This window comes from Equus asinus, chromosome 24 (genome assembly GCF_041296235.1).
Source record: "Equus asinus isolate D_3611 breed Donkey chromosome 24, EquAss-T2T_v2, whole genome shotgun sequence".
Taxonomy (NCBI): Eukaryota; Metazoa; Chordata; class Mammalia; order Perissodactyla; family Equidae; genus Equus; species Equus asinus.
The window spans coordinates 58,784,376-58,797,428 of record NC_091813.1 but is presented as its reverse complement, the minus strand read 5'-3'; the positions used below and the strand labels follow the sequence as shown (position 1 = coordinate 58,797,428).

Here is a 13,053-nt window from a genome sequence, read left to right as displayed (position 1 = left end):
CCAATCTTCCTCACCAAAAAAAAAGAAGAATCAAGTAAAAAATATAAACCTAAATAACTATGTGCATAAATCTAAATGAAATTGACCTTATAAAATTAACAGATTGAATACTGTGATAGGAAAGACCCAAACCAGAAAAAAGGGAGCACAGGGAGCAGAGGCCAAAGCAGGAAAACCGTGGTGGGGTGGGGTCCCGTATCATTCAGGGAATGATGGGGAGTCCAGAGTTTTGGCTGCAGTGAGGGCGAGGAGGGAGACAGAGGAGAGAACCATGCAGTGAGGGGCCCTGAATGCTAGACTAAGGAGTTTCAGCATTGGGACAACGAGGACGCAAAACAGAACTGAGCTTTTGGGAGATTAAACTGGCACCAAGGTAAGACACTGACTAAGAAGAACTTAAGGAAGAAGAAACAGGTAAAATCACCAGGTACCAGGGATGTTATTCTTAAGACTGCAGCCTAACTACTCCATTCTTATTGCATGCCTGACCATAGGCACTCAGCCTCCTTGGCCTCTCCTGGTTTCACTCCAGTATCCTCTAAGTGGTATCCCTTCTCTGGTACTCCAGAATTATCTTTCTAAAATACAAATGATTACTAGTCATTTCCTGGTTTAAAAAGAAAAAACACTTGCAACTTCCTTGCTTAAAAAGGAATAAGGAGGGGCCGGCCCCATGGTCGAGTGGTTGAAGTTAATGTGCTCCACTTCAGCAGCCTGCAATTCACAGGTTCAGATGCTGGGCGTGGACCAACACACCGCTCATCAAGCCATGTTATGGTGGCATGCCACATAGGAGAACTAGAATGATTTACAACTAGGATATACAATTATGTACTGGGACTTTAGGCAGAGGAAAAAAAAAAGAGGAAGACTGGCAACAGATGTTAGTTCAGGGCCAATCTTCGTCACCAAAAAGCATACCAAAAAAAAAAAAGCGAAAAAGAATCGATGGCTCCCTCCCCATTAAATCTAAAATAAAATCCAAATTCCTTGTGATAAACAAATGAAAAGGAATAGTATATATTGGAGTATATGAGGAAGTCATTTGATGTAAAACCAAATCTGCTTGACCTTGTTTTTTCCAAAAACGCCTGATGTGGCCCGTTGATCATGCATTATACATCTGCTTTAAATATTTACTATGCCCCAAAGAAGGATGCCCCTAAAGACAGGGATGTAGCTTCCCCATATCAGTGTTTCTTTAAGGATGAGCATCTCTCCCTAAACTAAGGATTAATTACTGACCTGCTGTGCTCACCTTGTAACCACTCACCTTGTGACCACCAATATGGTGTGCCAGCAAAGCAATCTCATGACAATTGTAAAACGGACATTCCTATCATATGTGATGTATGCTTTTTGTTCCAAGACAGTATATAACCACTCCACACACCCTACTTCTTCGGTGCACTTCCTTCCCTGGGGAAAGAAAGCCCTGGACTAGTCCTCAGATCTAGCTCATAATAAACTCACCCCAATTTTGATTTATAGATTAATTACAGATTTGATCGACACTTGCAATGGTTTCAAAACACTCCAAAATCTGGATCCTACCCACCTCTCTAGCCTCACTGTGCACTATTTCATCCTGCCTCCCCACACACCCCACACCACCATAATCAACCATCCTCTGTGCCTTTACACTTGCTCTTCTTTCTTTCTCACTGAAGTGGGCTTTCCAGTTCTCTTCACCACAGAACATCTCCTTTATCAATTAAGATCCAACTAAAATACTACTTCCTCCATGAAACTCTATGCCCTTGCACCCCTATTTTGCCAATGCACCTGCCCAACAAAACTAATCCTGAATCAACGCCACAATCTTCCTTCATAACTCCTAAGGCCAGTGAGTTGAGTACAACTGAAGAAAATCACAGAATCTTGGCACAATCACAAAGACGTGATCTTCACCCTTAGCTGGGTTTCAGCATTTCTCTAACACCTGTGTTCCCAATTTCATTTGTCAGCTCCCTCTTTTGTTCTCAATGACCATTTCCAATTTTACTATTTTCCGCATTTCTCCATTCAACTCCTTGATCCTCCATCTCCCAAGAAATAACCTTGACTCATTAATTACCTAGAAAACAGGCCCTCAGGCAGCTACCTCAAACCCATCCTAACTCTCCTTTGCCCATTCTCCCCTTCTATTGAAAGGCCAACACCTCCCATTGTGGCCTTATATCCATTCTCCTCTTCCCTTCAGCCCATAAACAGAAAACTCTCTTCAAGGGGGAAAGATCCCCTCCCTTGACCCTGGGTCCCCCCAAACTGTTAACCAACCTCTTACTTTCCCTTCTTAAGTTCTAGTCTAGTCTATCTCCCCTTCCTCATTTTCCACTGACCACTAAACCAAGCAATCTGGCTTGCCCCCTAAAACTACACAACAATTGTAGTACAATTCCTAAACCTTTACCTTCCTCATTTCTATGGCCTTACATCCTTCCTCACACCCTTCTGACACTCGCCTATCTTCTTCATGACCTCCTCTTTTCTCACTTCTCCTTAAAATCAATGCTTCCAAGCATGTATATTTGGCCCACAGCTCTTCGATGGCATGCTTGCACTGAATGATTTTATTTTCCCTCCTAGTGTTCATATGCAGAAGACTTCCAAACATTTACTACCAGCTCAGACCACTCCATCACACTCTATGCATACTCATAAATTCAGTGCCTCCTGGTCATCTCCATTTGATGACACACAAGCACACCAAATTCAGCATAACCAAAATTTAAATCTTACTTACATCTGCCTGTGCTCCGTATTTTAAATGCAGACACCCTTATATCCACCCCAGGAGTCATCCTTGACTGGTCCCTCTTCCCCCGACATTCAATCAGTCATCAAGCCCTGACGATTTTACCACCTAAACATTTTCCCAGTCTATCCCATATTTACCCCTTGCCCTAGTCCAGGCCTTCTTAATCTATTAAGAAGACTCTTCCAACAGACCCCCAACTGGTCTCTGACTCTAGTCTTATTCCTCTCAAATTCATCCTCCATATTGCCAAAGTGGTTTTTTCTCCTTAAATCTGATTCTGTCACTTTCTTACTTAGCTCTTCAATAAATTCCCCTTCCAAGCTCCAGGGTATTCCAGGCTTTGCATTTGCTGGCCCCTAGCCACCTCTCCTGCTCTCTTCTCGTCACTCTCCACCACATACTTGGTAATTCGGTAATAATGAATTGCTTGTAATTCTAATTTACCCCCTTTCCCTCTCCTCGGCCTGGCTAACTCCTACTCATCCTTTAGGTTACAGTTCAAGGGTTACCCTCACGCAAGCCATCTTAAGGCCAGCATCCCCGCCACCCCTCAGGTGGACTAGATTCTCCTCTATAGGCCCTGATACTTCCCTGCGCATCTATCACTGCACTTACTAACGTCATTTCATAACGCTGGTTTTTGCATCGGCTCACCCCTTAGCCTAAATGGTAAGCTCCTTGAAAACAGAAAATATCTTTGTCATCGTTATATCCCCAGAGTCTGGCACATTCGATCAGGTACTCTGAAAATGTTTCTTGAATGAATAAATAAAACGCTTATCCCAGCTTCTCCATCCTGTAACCCCTACCACCCACCACCACTCCGCCCCGCCCCCTCACGGAACCAGTCCCGCATATCTGACACTTGTAACCCTGCCTGAGCATCTCTGTCGGCTGTCCCTACTCTCCGCTACACGAAGGGCTCCTGGAGGGAGGGGACCGGTCACATGCACCTGCCTGCCTCAGCACCTGGCTCACGGTGAGGAATGAATGAAAAAGCTTAGCAAGGCCGAGCGAGGCCGTCTCCGACTGCTCTCTCACACACCGTCCGCCGAGCTCCCACCCGTCCCGGGGGCCGAGGACTGGGGACGGTTGACCTCCCGATATCACCCCCAGGAACCCTGCGTGCTCGGGCGGGGCGGAAGCCCCCACCACATACGAACCCCCCTCCCCGCACCGTTCTCCCTCGTCGGAGGCTGAGGAGGGCGCGGCGCGCTCACCGGCAGGCGGAACTCCAGGTGCTCTTGCGCCATGAGCAGCAGATACCTGTTCAGGGGGCCAGGCAGCGCCATAGCAGCCGCCCGCGGTGCGCCTGCGCGGCCCGCGCTGCGACCCGCCCCTTCTCCCCACGCAAAGCCGTTTCCGCTGAGGCGGAGCCTGAGGGCCGGAAGCGGGAGCGCGGCGAGGTGGGCGCTGTCCCGCGCTTCCTAGCGCGCGGACTTTGAACCCGGCCATTCTTGGAGGGGTTGGCTGGGCTGCGCGGCGCTTTCTGGTTGAGGTTCTGAAGTGCCAGTGGCTGGTGTCAGGGGCCGCGCTGTGTTCAGGGGCAGGCTGTGATAAGACAGGGCCCTTCCTAGTGGTCCTCCCACCTGGAACGTCCTCCCACCTTTCTCTACAACTCTTAAAATCCCACTTCTTCAGCACTGGACTGAAATTTCACCTTTTCTGGGCAGACTTCTCCGACCGCTCCAGACTTTGGGGAGTGCCTTATCTGGGCCACTCATTTAACGTTTAGTATGCTTTTTGTATTTTTCCAATAACTTTTCAAGGATGCACGCCTTATGAGCCAATTAGGATAAGCTCTTGAGGACCGAGATCATCTCTCTTGATTCGTACTCTACCTCACAGAAAACAAAACCATGTGCTCCTCAAAGTACTCAATATCAGGTTGAGATGCTAGACTCACATGACCAATCCTCAGCCGAGTGTATACTAAAACAATGATGAAAGTTGCTTCTAACTATTAACCCTGGCACAGATTTCAGAGTGGCACATAAAATAAGTAGCGTATTCGTAAATTTTAATTTGCATATTCTGTGTATATGTATTGCTGCTTTGAGAGTACTGAATCGTTTGCATTATTGAAAGCTATTTCTTTTGCATTCCAGCGTAGTATTGATTCAAATTTCAGTTCCACTATTTACCACCTATATGCTCTTAAGCAATTTCTTAGCCTCCCTTAGCCTGTTTTATCTAAAATGGAATAATTCCGCCTCCCTCAAGGGATCGTTACAATTAAGTGGAATAACGTACATAAAGTGTTTAATGTAACACCTAGCATATTGTGTGGGGCCAATAAATGGCATTTGAGACTTTTCTTCTCTTAAAACATATGAGAATTCCTCCTAGCAAGCAATCTGCCTTTCTTGGGAAAACGTCTTGATAATTCTACCTGCGGTAAATGAATCTGAGGAGCATAGATGTCTCTTGGCCCCAGGGCTTCACAGAAGGGGAGAAAAGTACTCTGGCATGTGAAAACGAAATCGCTTCCTCCTTGAGCAGAGAGGCCCAGGTGGGACAGAGAACCAATGGAATGGTAGCGGAAGGATGTGCAGCATATGATATGCCCCATCCCCAAAACTTGTCAGAATTACCAAACACCTGAGATTTTGATCAGGCAACTTTTTAGGGGATATCAAAGAGGTGCTGATTTTCATGCTAGGGTTAATATGATGCTGTGCAGAGACAGCAAATGAGATTACAGGGCATAGGAGAACCCAGATGAATTCAAGTTTCACTGATTTTTCACATGGGATCCTTTGAGCTAAGGTTCATGACTAAAGCCCCACTAATTCTCTGCTCCAGGAATGAACAGGACAACATCTATGTCATGAATCTCAAACGGGGGATACATGGTCCGGGGAAGTAGAAAGTAACCCTGCATCGGCCATTAAGGTTAGTGTGGAACTACTCAGCTCAATTAAACCTTTGAGGGACTCACAGCCAGACCTGTCCAATGTTTTGAGCTTACAAGAGTAGTTAAGGAGCAGCAAGAGAGTACAGACTTTGGAAATTGGTGTTCAAATTAGCATCGAGAGACTTGCAATTTTTTTTTTTTAATTTGTACTGGAAGGGGCAAGGAGATTCACAGTCTGTCTTCTGGGAACTGACCCAAAGCTCCATCTGTGCTTCATCCACCAGGGCAGGCATCTTAGAGACTCAGCTCCTCCTGTGAGATTACTATTGTGCAAGCATTGGAGCCTCTGGTATAGGCTGCTGATTATTAAAAAACCAGAAGCATTCCTGGGAAGTGAGGACCAGGAACTGGAGAGGAGAATTTTGAGTTCTGGTTATAATAGGCCACTACAGTGTTGAGACTAGTAGGACATAGAATCAGTGAAGAAAGGAAATGAGTAGAGAGTTAACAGGTCCCAGCAGCAGAGGGAATGTGTAATGTCAAAACTGCCATACATGTGTCTCAGGCTGAGCATCCAACACTTGAAAAGGGATTGGGTATCATCCAGAACCATAGAGATTTGTGTACCAATGAGAGGGAGAAAAGTTCTCTTCATATGTATTAAGACGATTTTTGCAATGAGTAAAGAACTAGGGGCTTTTGAACAGAGAATAAAGTTTTATTGGGACAAGTTATATAAGAACTATGGAAACCTCACTATAGTGAAGCATTCCTGAGGGAGTTCTAATTCCATGAAAAGCCAGAAGGGTCTCCAGTATCTTGAATCTTAATGAAGATAATTCAGGAAGCGAAGGGAGAACTAACACAGGGTGCCCTCTGGAAACAAAACTGAACAAGTTGGGACTTTGAGGCACCAGCTCAAATTTAAGCAGCTGCAGTTAATTTAAGTATTACTCAATACCTCGAGGTCGAATTTTGAAAAAGCAAGGTCTCCCAAAGTGGAGAAAAGATCTTGTCCTCTGGTCAAAAGACTACCCAGAATGAACCTGAAGTCCTAGTTGCAAACTAGCCCCACTAAGTTGCCACCTGTGAAGCAGGTTCTGTGCAAAGAAAAAATGTGAAGGAAAACAGGATGGAGATTCAGCCTTCTCTCCTGGTCATCCTTAAACTCTAATGATGCCACAATTCAAATAATCAAGGGCCATACATTTCCAGGCAGATGTAAGACAGTAGGCTGATTGAGCTAGGCTAGAGGAAAACAACTCTTCCCCATTTCTCAGCAACTGGCTGAAATAGAAACAGTTTCCAAAAGGAGCCTAACCTAGGGCATGCCAAAATTAGGGATGCCTTTCCTCTCTCCTTGGGCCAGTCCTTAATTGGATTCTTTTGTTTGCAATGAGATCGAGATTGCAAGACACCAAAAAAGGTTTCACTCTACTTTTACTCCACTCCAAATACAAGGCCAAACAAAACCTGGATATTATCCACACTGTTCCAGGCTTCAGCTTTGTATCTTAGGGAGCATTATACACGTTTGGATGGGATCCCATTTATTACTTACTTGTCTTGGGCAGAACTTGTGAACCAGGGTTGATATAAGTTCATAGCACATTTGCATCATTTTAGCCAGGTCTTTTTGTCCTTCCTCCCTGCCTCCTTCCCACTTTCCTGCTCCCTGTCCTAAAATATAAGAAGCAAACATGATTTCTCAACAAAGAAAGGCTTTTAGCAAGTAATTTGCAAATATGAAGTCTCAAAGTAGGTGTGCAGCTTACCTCCTAGGAAAGGACACAGAGCTTCTTGTTTAAGCACAGTTCCAAGAAATTACCATCTCTTGATCCTATTTGTTCCCCATGAGTAGGAAAATTATTATATATAGTATCAATGATCTCAAGTCCCATAAAAGGGATTTTCCTGAGAGTCTACTATAAGAGGCCTGAAAGAGGAGTTTTATTCAATTCCATAGGGCATAGGTTCTCAAATTGAGCTGCACATTGGAATTACCTGAGGAGTTTTTAAAAATACAAGGCCTGGAATCTATCCCCAGGGATTCAAATTTAATTTATCTGAGGTGTGACCTGAACATAGATGTTTTTAAAAGCTCCTCAGTTGTTGATTTTAATGTGCAGACACCAGCAGCATCAGTATCACCTGGGAACCATTTAGAAATGCAAAATCCTGCCCCACCCCCAAACCTGCTGAATCAGAAACTCACGTGTGGGACCCCGCAGTGTGTTTTAAACAAGCCCACCAGGTGGTTCTGATGCACACTGAGGTTTGAGAATCACTACCTGGGAGAGGGGGATGGATGGATGGGCTCTGAGTCCCAGATACCACAAATAAATAGCATGTTTTGCCTTCTTACCCAGCTTTTGGGAGAAAATTTATGTGATAAATTTGCAAAATGCTGCAAATATTTTTCTCAGCAGAAGATGTAACAAGAACAACCCTGTCTAACCAGCTAGATTGAGAATCTTGAATCTCATTAGCTGAGAAAATATCTAGAATAGCCAACTTAAGTAAGGTGATTTCCTGTGGGTCAGGCATGTTGGTTAGAACCACGACTTTAGAGAAATTGTAGAAAATTCTAATGCAAAAAGAAATGTGTCCCAAAGGCAAGGAGAGAAGTTGAGGGAAAGTCAGCAAGGTGGCAGTAGCTAGATGACACTTTCCCATTGCCCTGCAAAAGTTTAGTTATGAAATGCTTGGTGTGGATGGATTTTTTGGAATCAAAGAGATTTCATACCTGAGTTATATTGGTCATGGATACTGCCATGAAGGACATAAGATCAGGGGGATCCAGCTGACATCTAAGTTATACTCTTTGATTTTGGGATTGAAAGTTGCCTGAAATTAGGGTTATCATGCAGTGCTCAATCAAATTTTGTTATGTTACCGTAACATTCGAAGGGGCTCAGTTAATACAATATTTACTGACCAGTAACATGAATGAGTCATTGGGCAAAGGCAATGGGGATACAAAGCTAAATAAAAAATGAGATCTTCCAGCTCTAAAGCATTCTAAATCCAGTAGCAAGAGATACCCCGTTATTTCCTGGCTGGACTGTGTAAGGCCTATGCTAGGAAAATAAAATGTCATGGGTCAGAGCTGAAGAAACACTAAATATTGCCATGGGTAGGGATGGGAAGTCAGAGAAAACTTCCAAGAGGAAGTAACATTTTAACCTGGCTTTAAAGCTAAACAGATTTTCAAAGGTGTGCTCAGTTGCGTTGGAATAGTAAAAATGGCTGACATATGGGGTATCAATGCAGGAAATAAAGCTGGAAAGACTGATGAATAATTTTGAGGGTAAATGGTGAGGTTTTCATAAGAAAATTGCATGATCAGGTCAGTAATTAGAAAGAACTCTGATGGAGGCTGTGTGAGAAAGGAAGCAACTGAAGGCATGGGGCCCAGGCAAGAGATTCTAGCAGTATTCAAGGCAAGAGAGGATATGTCTGAAAAGGCGGAGACACTGGGTACTGAGAGGAATGAACTGATTTTTGTTTCAGGTCCCTTCAAGGAAACATCCTGGTGCCAAAACTTTTTGTGTCTGAGGGCAAAGTGCTTGGGAACTGTGAGCTTGAGAGAACACTCAGGCATCCGTGTTCTGTTTATTGAATGTATACATGCATTGAGAATAGACTGCAGAGTGGGTAAGGACAAAAGGTGGGAGATAGTGTGGAGGCTAACTGCCGTAATCTAGACACATGATGATGAGAACATGGCCAAGATCACAGTTCAGGTGGTGGGAAGTGGTCAAATTCTGAATATATTTTCAAGGTACTACTGATAGGGTTTGCAAATGGGTTAGACATGAAGTGTGAGAGACAGGAATCAAGGATGACTGCAAGATTTTTAGCCTGAGCAATTCAAAGCTTACAGTTGCCATTAACAAAGATCGGGAAGACTGAGAGGAATGGGGAGAGAAGAGGACATGTTTTAAGTCTGAGACGCCTGTTTTATGTCAACAGAAAATACAATACATTTACCCGAAAGATATTTGACTTCAGGACTGGTTTAATTAATGGATTATTGTCGACTGTGGATCTATCTCTACTTCTGTGGCTTTAAATAACTAATCATACAATGAGGATCTGATTCTTCTTAATCAAAGGTAGACCTAGACATTTTAATTAAGTTTATTTAAGCTGAATCAGAGATCTCTTTTTTGTATTTATATTGCTAGAATACAAGCTGATCCATAGGCAGATAAGTCAACAGGTATCAGCTTCATTTTAGTGACTTGGAGTAGTGGGCACTTAATGAAAATGTAGGCATCAACTTTTATTGATGACTTCTTGACATCAGTACCTAGAAATGTATAAGATGTTGCAATAATAAAGTCTGTGCTCTTGACTTTGGATTCTTATGAAAGAAGAGGTATGTCTCCATTTCTGACAGCGAACCTTTCATATATTAGGATCAGCCAATTTACTAAACATCTTTGATTTGAAACTTTGTTTTTAGTACAGTAATGCATCACTTTACAACAGGGATACGTTCTGAGAAATGCACCATTAGGCAATTTCATCATTGAGTGTACTTACACAAACCTAAATGATATAGCCTACTACACACCTAGGCTACAGGGTACTAACCTTATGAGACCACCGTCATATATGCAGTCCATCATTGACCCCAACATCATTATGCGGTGCATGTCTGTAATATTAAAAAAGTCTAGATGACCAACTGGGATTTATCCCAAGTATGCAAGCTTGGTCCAACATTTGAAAATCAATTAAGGTAATGTAAACATCAACAGGCTGAAAAAGAAAAATCACGTGATCATCAATAGATGCAGAAAAAGCATTTGACCAAATCCACAATCCATTTATGATAAAAATTCTCAGAAAACTAGGACTAGAAAGGAACTTTCTCAACTGTGATAAAGAAAACCTATAGCTGGGGCTGGCCCCGTGGCTGAGTGGTTAAGTTCGCGCACTCCGCAGCAGGCGGCCCAGTGTTTCGTTAGTTCGAATCCTGGGCGCGGACATGGCACTGCCCATCAGACCATGCTGAGGCAGCGTCCCACATGCCACAACTAGAAGAACCCACAACGAAGAATACACAACTATGTACCGGGGGGCTTTGGGGAGAAAAAGGAAAAAATAAAAAAAATCTTTAAAAAAAAAAAAAAGAAAACCTATAGCTAACATATTTAATGATGAGAAACACAAAGCTTTCCACTAAGATTAGGTACAAGGCAAGGATGTCCCCTCTCACCACTCCTTTTCAACATTATACTGGAAAGTTTCGCTAATGCAATAAGACAATAAAAGGAAAGAAAATATACACAAATTGGGAAGAAAGACATGAATCTGTCTTTGTTCACATATGACATGATCATCTACGTAGAAAATCTGAATCAATTAAAAAAACTACTGAAACTAATAAGCAATTATAGCCAGGTTGCAGGATACAAAGTTAATATGCAGAAGTCAATTGCTTTCCTATATACCAGCAATGAACAAGTGGAATATGAAATAAAAAACACAATAGCATTTACATTAGCAAACCCCAAAATGAAATACTTAAGTAAAAATCTCACAAAATATGTATAAGATCTACACAAGGAAAACTACAAAACTCTGATTTAAAAAAAATCAAATAACTAAATTAATGGAGAGATATTCCATGTTCACAGATAGGAAAGCTCAATATTGTTAAGATGTCAGTTCTTCCCAACTTGATCTATAAACTGAATGCAATCCCAATCAAAAGCCTAGTAAGTTATTTTGTAGCTATTGACAAATTGATCTTAAAATTTATATGCAAAGGCAAAAGATCCAGAATAGCCAACACAACACTGTAGAAGAACAAGGTTGGAGGACTCACTACCTGACTCCAAGACTTATTACTACACAGCTTACAGGAATCAAGACAGCGGTAGTGGCAAAAGAACAGACAGATCAATGGAGCAGAATAGAGAGCCCAGAAATAAACCCATATAAATACAGTCAACTGATCTTTGACAAAGGAGCAAAGGCAACACAATATAGCTTTTTCAATGGTGCTGGAACAATTGGACATCCACCTGCAAAGATTTGAATCTACACACAGACCTTACAACCGTCACAAAAACTAACTCAAAATGAATCATAGGCCTAAATGTGACATTCAAAACTTAAAACTCCTAGAAGATAATAGGGGAAAACCTTTATGACCTTGGGTATGGCAATGACTTTTTAGATAAAACACCAAAGGCACAATCCATCAAGGAAATAAGTGATAAGCTGGATCTCATTAAAATTAGAAACTACTGCTCTGTGAAAGACGATATCAAGAGAATGAGAAGACAAGCCACAGACTAGGAGAAAGTATCTGCAAAAGACACATCTGATAATGGAGTGTTATCCAAAATATACAATAAGCTCTTAAAACTCAACAATAAAAAAACAAACAAGTCTATTAAAAAATGGCCAATGATGTTAACAGACACTACAACAGATGGCAAATAAGCATATGAAAAGATGCTCTATAAGCATATGATAAGATGCTCTATATTATATGTCATCAGGGAAATGCAAATTAAAACAAGATACCACTACACCTATTAGAATGGCCAAAATCCCCAACACTGATAACACCAAATTCTAGCAAGGATGTGGAGCAACAGGAATTCTCATTCATTTTACTGGTGGGAATGAAAAATACTACAGCCACTTTGGAAGACAGTTTGGCAGTTTTTTACAAAACTAAACATACGCTTTCCATATGATCCAGGAATTGTGCTCTTTGGTATTTACCCAAAGGAGGTGAAAACTTATGTCTACACAAAAACCTGCATACAGAGTTTATAGCAGCTTTATTCATAATTGCCAAAACTTGGAAGTAACCAGGATCCTTCAGTAGGTGAATGGATGAACTGTGGTACCTCCAGACAATGGAGTATTATTCATCACTAAAAAGAGATGAGCCATCAAGCCATGAAAAGACATGGAGGAGCCTTAAATGTATATTACCAAGTGAAAGGAGCCAATCTGCAAAGGCTATAAACTGTATGATTCCAACCATATGACATTGTGGAAAAGGCAAAACTATACAGACAATAAAAAGATCAGTGGTTGCCAGGGTTTGGAGACAGAGGGATGAATACACAGAGCACAGAGGATTTTTAGGGCAGTGAAAATACTCTATGATACTATAACGATGGATATATATTATTACATATTTGTCCAAACCAATAGAAAACACAACACCAAGAATGAACTTAGACTGTGGACTTTGGGTGATAATGATGTAATAGGTTCATCAGTATAACAAATGTATCACTTTGGTGGGGGATGTTGATAATGGGGAGGCTCTGCATGTATAAGGGCAGGGGATATATAGGAAACCTCTGTACCTTCCTCTCAATTTTGCTGTGAATCTAAAACTGCTCTAAAAAAAATAGTCTTAAAAAAACAAAAAAAGTCCGGAGAGGCAAAA

The 13,053-nt window shown here is 42.1% G+C and overlaps 1 protein-coding gene across 9 annotated transcripts in view; it reads right to left on the bottom strand.

The window, feature by feature from the left end:
* TRMT11 (tRNA methyltransferase 11 homolog) overlaps nucleotides 1-4,113 on the bottom strand; it is a 94,717-nt gene extending 90,604 nt beyond the window's left edge. For 3 of the 9 annotated variants that reach the window (XR_011497656.1, XM_070496214.1, XM_014858304.3), the window contains exon 1: nucleotides 3,982-4,113. Coding sequence is in view for 4 of the 9 variants with exons in the window: in XM_070496214.1 (XP_070352315.1) it covers nucleotides 3,982-4,053 (72 nt within the window). In the remaining 5 variants the exon portion in view is untranslated. The remainder of the gene's footprint in view (nucleotides 1-3,981) is intronic. The other 6 variants (XM_070496216.1, XM_070496219.1, XM_070496220.1 and 3 more) reach the window with 5 other exon arrangements.
* Between the last annotated feature and the right edge of the window lie 8,940 nt (nucleotides 4,114-13,053).